Source organism: Nicotiana tabacum, chromosome 20 (assembly GCF_000715075.1).
Source record: "Nicotiana tabacum cultivar K326 chromosome 20, ASM71507v2, whole genome shotgun sequence".
Classification (NCBI taxonomy): Eukaryota; Viridiplantae; Streptophyta; class Magnoliopsida; order Solanales; family Solanaceae; genus Nicotiana; species Nicotiana tabacum.
The window spans coordinates 119,335,877-119,343,200 of record NC_134099.1 but is presented as its reverse complement, the minus strand read 5'-3'; the positions used below and the strand labels follow the sequence as shown (position 1 = coordinate 119,343,200).

Below are 7,324 nucleotides of genomic sequence, written 5' to 3'. Positions count from 1 at the left end.
GGAATGAGCACAACAAGGTACTAATACCACCATTAGAAGGAAAAAAACTAAGGAAGATGTGCCAAAATACAAGTTACATATTATTCTATGTATTATCTCTAACAAATCTCATAAATCCTTCAAGGTTCGGAGGAGGTTGCGTTGGTGGTGGTGGAAAAGAAGCTTGTTCATCACCACTTCCGGGCGAAGCCGAATCCTCCGTAAGTTCCGCTATCATTTCTTCATAAGCCGAATCCTCCGTAAATCCTTCAAGGTTCACAATTTTTCACGAAATTTCAACAATAAATTAAGTAATTGTAGTAGAGAGATTGAGAGAGATTGAGAGATATTGAGAGATATTGATGAATTGGTGAATAAAAATGAAAGAATGAGGGGGTATTTATAGTTGAGAAATGGGGAAAAGTGTAATTATATAAAGTTTGGGGTTAAAATAAAGTTTGGGGGCCAAATGGCCATTTTTTTAACTTAAAAAACGGTCATATTTTCAGCCCAAACGGCTAGATTTTAAATATGGCCGTTTGATTTTTTTTTTTTTTTTTTTTTTTTTTTTAAAATAGCCGTTGGGCCCGCCAGGCCCGCCAGGACCGGCCCAGGCCCGCCTGCCGGTCCCGGGCCAAACGGTCCCGGGCTCGTGGGCTCAACCATGGAGACCAGCCCGTGACGGGCTCAGAGGCCCACCAAGACCGGCCCACCCAGGACCGGCCCACCAGGCCCACCAGGCCCGTTAGGACCGCGGGCCCGGTCCGGTCCGGTTCAGGCCCGGCCCACCGAGCAGCATTACTCATACTATACTTGTTGTGCATTTTTGTTGCACAGGTTCATATGTGGCTAGTGGCTTAGTGGCATAGCGGCTTTGGTTGATACGGAGACTTAAGCGAGCTGCATTCCTCGAGGCGGCCCGCAGCCAGTACAGTCTCTTTCAGTGTATTGTAGTTACTTTCTGTCCAATTTGCATTCCGGACAGTTGTTGTGCTTTATTCGATTACTTAGTAATTGCTCATGCACTTGTGACACCGGGTTTTGGGATGATCACGGAATTTTATTTCAGTAGTTAAATTTTCTAAAGACATCCTCATTTATTCAGTGGAGATTATTAATTATTATTTATTTGTTTAAAGGAAATTATTCAAAATAATTAGATAAAATGAGAATTTATTAATACTTTCGCGGTGGCTTGCCTGACAGTGATGTCCGGCACCATCACGACCCTTAGTGGATTTTGGGTCGTGACAATATTAATAGATAATTTTTTATTATTATATTTTAAATCTATTGAATTTTCTTATAATTGTTTTTTGTATCACGTGTAGTTAAATTTTCTTTCTCTTTTAACGTTAGGATACAAATAAACTTTAATTTTCTTTCATAAAATTACCCACACGAGATATTTATTTTGTATTTCCTTAGATTTAATTTGTTATCCAATTTTTAGTTTTTTATCTAGTAAAACTTTAATTTTGTAGTTCTATCCATAGTTTGAGCGTTTCACCATAATTTTAATCTAAATCTCAAGTTCAGATCGTCTTTCCCTTCTATTTCTAATATTAAATATTTTTAATTTTTTTATTATTGCTATTAAGTTACCTAATATATAGTATTTTATTTTCTTATGTGGCTTTCATTAACACGCATCTTTATTTAATATCATAATCTATTTATATCTTTTAATATTATTATATAAATCGACGTATGATTTTTTAATCTTGAAATAAATATTTATTTTATTTAAAATTAATACCCAAAATTATCAAATTGTTTAAATTTATTAATAATATTTTTAAGCATTATATATTTACTTTATTTTATTTTTTAAACTAATTCTTAGTATAAATAATCTCACATTATCTCTAATTTATTAATATTTTGATTTTTTAAAATTTTTTTAATCTATTAAACTTCAGTTATGTTGCCTTATCCACATCATGACCATTTTTTATCATACTTAAAAAAAACTTTTTTATATCAAATTTAAATAAGTTTTATCCTTTTTTGTTCTTTATGATAGAAATTTTAATTTTTTCTCTGTTTGTTTCTCATTTTGCTATTGTATATTCAATACTTAATATTATTAACGTTGCCATATGATTTTTATTAGTTTACTTAAATTTAATATCCACTTTTATCATATTCATTTTAATATAATACAAATAATAAATAAAAATTATTTCAATAGTAACTTTGACTCTATTGTTCATATTCTTAAATATTTTCTTATCATATTAAAAAAAAGTCCCATCTCAAATTCAAATATATCTTATTATTCTATTTTTTTCATTGGACCACATTTCCAAAAATCATCTTATACTTTCAAACTTAACCTAGCAATACTCAATTCAAATATTAATCGTAAAAACTCTAATTGTTACAACAATATTTTCACTATTATTTTAAGAAATATTTATTGTCCGAATTGTCAATATTAATATAACCTCATTATATATATATATATATATATTACTATTTAATTATTTTTCCTACCATAATTAAATTATACACAAAATTTAATTAAAGATATCTATAGTAATGTATATTGTTCACAAATAAGGTCAGATACAAAGCTTGTACTAAATAAACAATTATTATTCCAACTTAAAAATAATGTATAAGATACAAAATAATAATTTAATTAATTCTTTCTCAAAAAAAGATACCTACCATAACTGAATTATACACAAAATTTTAATTAAAGATACCTACAGTAATGTATATTGCACTCAAATAAGGTCAGATACAACGTTTGTACTAAATAAAAAATTACTATTTCAACTTAAAATTAATGTGTAAGATACAATATAAAAATTTAATTGATTCTTTCGCAAAAAAGGATACCTACCATAACTGAATTATGCATAAACTTTTAATTAAAGATACCTACAATAATGTATATTGTACCAAAATAAGGTGAGTTACAAAGCTTGATCAATTAATTAAAATCCGTCCCTACCATAATTTATTTCGTCCCTACCATAATTATACAAAAAAATGTAAATTAAATTATACTACTAATAGAGATTTGTATCATAATTAAAAAATAATTCTTATTGAACTACTACTTCCATTAATTATGTTTTCATTTATAATTCAAATTTTTAATGTTGTCTTAAAATTGCCAAGTGGCTTTTTTATAGCTTGCCACTTGACTTAACCTCATGCTTCATTACTATCTTTTTAATATAATATAGATAGATATAGATTTTTTAATCTTAAAATAAATATCTATTTTATTTTAAAAATATTGCTTGAATTCTTAAGTTTTTTAAATTTATCAATAGTATTTTTAAGTATTTTTATTTCACTTTATTTTATTATCTAAACTAATTCTTAGCATAAATATTCTCACTCTATTTTAAATTTATTTTCAATATTTTTAAGTTCTTATTTTATCTGTTAGACATAAGTTGTATGGTATTATCCACAATATAGTCTTTCTTATCATAATAGATAAATAACAACTTTCTCGTTTCAAATTTAAATAAGTTTTATCATTTTTCTTTATGATGAAAGTTTTGATTAATTTCTCTCTATTTATTCCTTATTTTTGCTATTCTATTATTCAATACATAATATTATTACATTGTTATGTGGCTTTCATTAGCTTGTTTAATTTAATATCTATTTCTACCACACTCATTTTATTATTAATCATAAAAGTTAATTTCTTATTTGTTTGAACACATTATATCTAATGATAATATTTTCACTATCATTTTATTTCTCCATGTACTATTTCTAAAAATAATAAAATTATGAAATGAAAGAAAGCAGATCAAGTGGTTAGTTAATAATTATATTTGGAAAGCTATCAAAATTTATTTAGTATAAGAATGTGAGTCAATTTTAATTGATTTCTACCATAAATTAAATTTGATCAAATCTAAGTTGTTTTAATCCTTATTAAATTTGTCTAAAAATCTATTTAGATTATGTCTTAAAAATACTAAGTAGAAATATTTCTATTTAAATTATTTCTCCGTGTAATTTTTTACCTCCATATTTCTAGATAATTTAGAAGAAAATTTATGAGTGGATCAATATATATATAAAGAGAGAGAGATTAGATTTGTCTAAGATATATTTAGATTATGTATAAGATTCATTAAACTACTTCCTTTAATTATGTTTCCATTTATAATTTCTAATAATTAATGTTGTCCTACAATTGACTTCATTTTAGCTTGTCACTTGGCTTAACGATAATACATACTACTCTCTTTTTAATATAATATAGATAGATATAGATTTTTTAATCTTAAAATAAATATCTATTTTATTTTTAAAATATTGCTTGAATTCTTAAGTTTTTAAAATTTATCAATAGTATTTTTAAGTATTTTATTTCACTTTATTTTATTTTCTAAACTAATTCTTAGCATAAATATTCTCACGCTATTTTAAATTTATTTTTAATATTTTTAAGTTCTTATTTTATCTGTTAGACATAAGTTGTGTGGTATTATCTACAATATCATCTTTCTTATCATAATAGATAAATAACAACTTTCTCATCTCAAATTTAAATAAGTTTTATCATTTTTCTTTATGATGAAAGTTTTGATTAATTTCTCTCTATTTATTCCTTATTTTTGCTATTCTATTATTCAATACATAATATTATTACATTGTTATGTGGCTTTCATTAGCTTGTTTAATTTAATATCTATTTCTACCACACTCATATTATTATTAATCATAAAAGATAATTTCTTATTTGTTTGAACACTTTATATCTAATGATAATATTTTCACTATCATTTTATTTCTCCATGTAATATTTCTAAAAATAATAAAATTATGAAATGAAAGAAAGCAGATCATGTGGTTAGTTAATAATTATATTTGGAAAGCTATCAAAATTTATTTAGTATAAGAATATGAGTCGATTTTAATTGATTTCTACCATAAATTAAATTTGATCAAATCTAAGTTGTTTTAATTCTTATTATTTTTTTAGGATTGTAATATTACTTTTTTTAGATCTTGCTGTTTCTCTATTTCATTCCAAAGAAATTTACAGATCATGTAGACGCAGACCATCTACTCCTCATTACATGTCTTCTATCTATAGATTCAGTGAATTCACCACTGAAGTCTAAGTAACTAACTAGACTAACAACTAATTGAAATACATCTAGGCTAACTATAGATCAAGAACTTATCTATCCTTTATGGGTATCTGTTGAGTGTTGAAAGTGCTCCCTGCCAGTGTTGTATTTCCTGCCCTCTCGTGTGTATATGAAGTGTTATTTCCCTGCATATGTTGTTCACATTTACTGCACCTCCCTGGAATCGAACTTTGTTCCTATCCCTCCATATAGTGTAAACCATCATGCCAAAGACACATGTAACAATTTCCCATTGTCCACTTTTTCTTGTGGTATAATGACTTATCCATTCCACCTCTCGTTGCCAATCTTGAATAGGTCTGCAATGTCCTAACCATATCAAGAGTCTCGACCACACTTCCTTTGTCACATAGCATTCAAAGAATAAATGATCGAATGTTTCACCAGCTAGCTTACAGAATGCACATTGTTGATCTATTTGAACACCAAACTTCAGTAGCCTGTCAACTGTAGCTAATCTTCTCTGTAATGCTAACCACAGAATGAATTTGAATCTGGGATGCAATCTTGGCTGCAATACTATGCCTTTCCATGGAACCTTTGGCAGTTGGGGGAATTGTAGCCTGTAAAGTTTCCTAATACTAAAAGAGTTGTCATTCTGTAATTGATCCAACCTATTCAACAGGTTTTCTTGAATACCTTGAACATCCCCAGTGAGCTTCCTTGACTCCAAAATTTTCCTGACTACCCAAGCTACATTCTTGGGTATTGGCATATGTTCGAGTGTGTGATGCTTTATGTAGAAGGTATGGATCCATTTGATCCATAAGCAGTCCTTCTTTTTAGCCACTGCCCAGAGGTGTTTTGCCACTGCAGCTTTGTTCCAAAATACCAAGTTCATTACATTTAAACCCCCTGCTACTTGTGGTAAACAGACTTTTTCCCAAGAGACCAAGGCCTTTTTTGAAACTGTTGATGAACCAGTCCATAAAAATGATCTGCAAATAGCTTCTACCATCTTTATCACCTTTTTTGGTAGTAGGAAGGTCTGTGCCCAGTAGGACCGTATTCCAAACAAAACTGACTTTATCAGTTGAACTCGTCTTGCATAAGATAAGAGTCGTGCTGTCCAACAGTTGATCCTTTGAGTAATCCTCTCCACTAGTGGCCAGCATTGAATAACTGTAAGCTTCCTGGCTGCCAAAGGTACCCCCAAATATTTGAATGGAAGTGTACCTTCAGGGAACCCCACTTCTTGTAGTATATCCTATTTCTGGTTCACTAAGACACCTGCTAGGTAAGCTGCACTTTTCTCTGCATTTACTTGAAGATCGGAAGCTTCAGAAAACTTTTGAAAAGTTTGTCTTAACAATCTGATGGATTGTAAGTCAACCCTGCAAAACATGAGAAGGTCGTCAGCAAAACAAACATGCACCACTCCAAGTTTTTGGCATCTGGGATGGAACTTGAACACTGTATTCTTCATCATCTGAGCTAATTCCCTTTGTAGGTATTCCATTGCCAAGACAAAAAGATAAGGTGACATGGGGTCACCTTGTTTTATCCCCATTCTTCCTTTAAATGGCTTAGTTAGACCCCCATTTACGTTTAGAGAATATGTTACTGAAGAGATACATTCCATAATCCACCTTGTAAATTTATAAGGGAATCCCAAGTCCAATAGCACTCTCTCCAGGAATGTCCATTCTAAGGTGTCATAAGCTTTCCTCAGATCAACTTTCAGGACACATCTTGGAGAGATACCTTTCCTATTGTAGCCTTTGAACAATTCATGTGTAAAAAGAATATTATCTGTGATACATCTGCCCTCAATAAAAGCTGATTGTGATTCCCCTACCAGACCTCCAATTACTCTCTTTATTCTTGCTGTGATGACCTTTGTAATCATCTTGTATAAGGTTGTGCAGCATGCTATTGGTCTATAGTCCTTGACATAACTAGGATTCTGCACTTTAGGAATTAGTGTCACTGCAGTACTACTAATCCCTTTATGCATCTTCCCAGTTGCAAAAAATTGCTTGACAGCATCACAAACATCATCACCCACTTCCTGCCAATGTATAGTAAAAAACTCAACTGGAAATCCATCCACCCCAGGGGCCTTTTCATGAGGCATATCCTTTATTGCACTTTGGATCTCCACTAATATAATCTCTTGAATGAGCTTCTCTTTCTGACTTAAAGTGAGGCATGGACCTTGTTGAATAACTTCTGTGTTTGGACACCTGTGAATACTGCCT

The 7,324-nt window shown here is 30.0% G+C and overlaps 1 protein-coding gene across 1 annotated transcript; it reads right to left on the bottom strand.

Annotated features, from left to right (window-relative positions):
* Positions 1–5,163: 5,163 nt before the first annotated feature.
* LOC142174516 (uncharacterized) lies at positions 5,164–6,081 on the bottom strand. The gene has a single exon (XM_075240324.1). The coding sequence runs from the start codon at positions 6,079–6,081 to the stop codon at positions 5,164–5,166; it is 918 nt and encodes a 305-aa protein (XP_075096425.1).
* Positions 6,082–7,324: the final 1,243 nt, after the last annotated feature.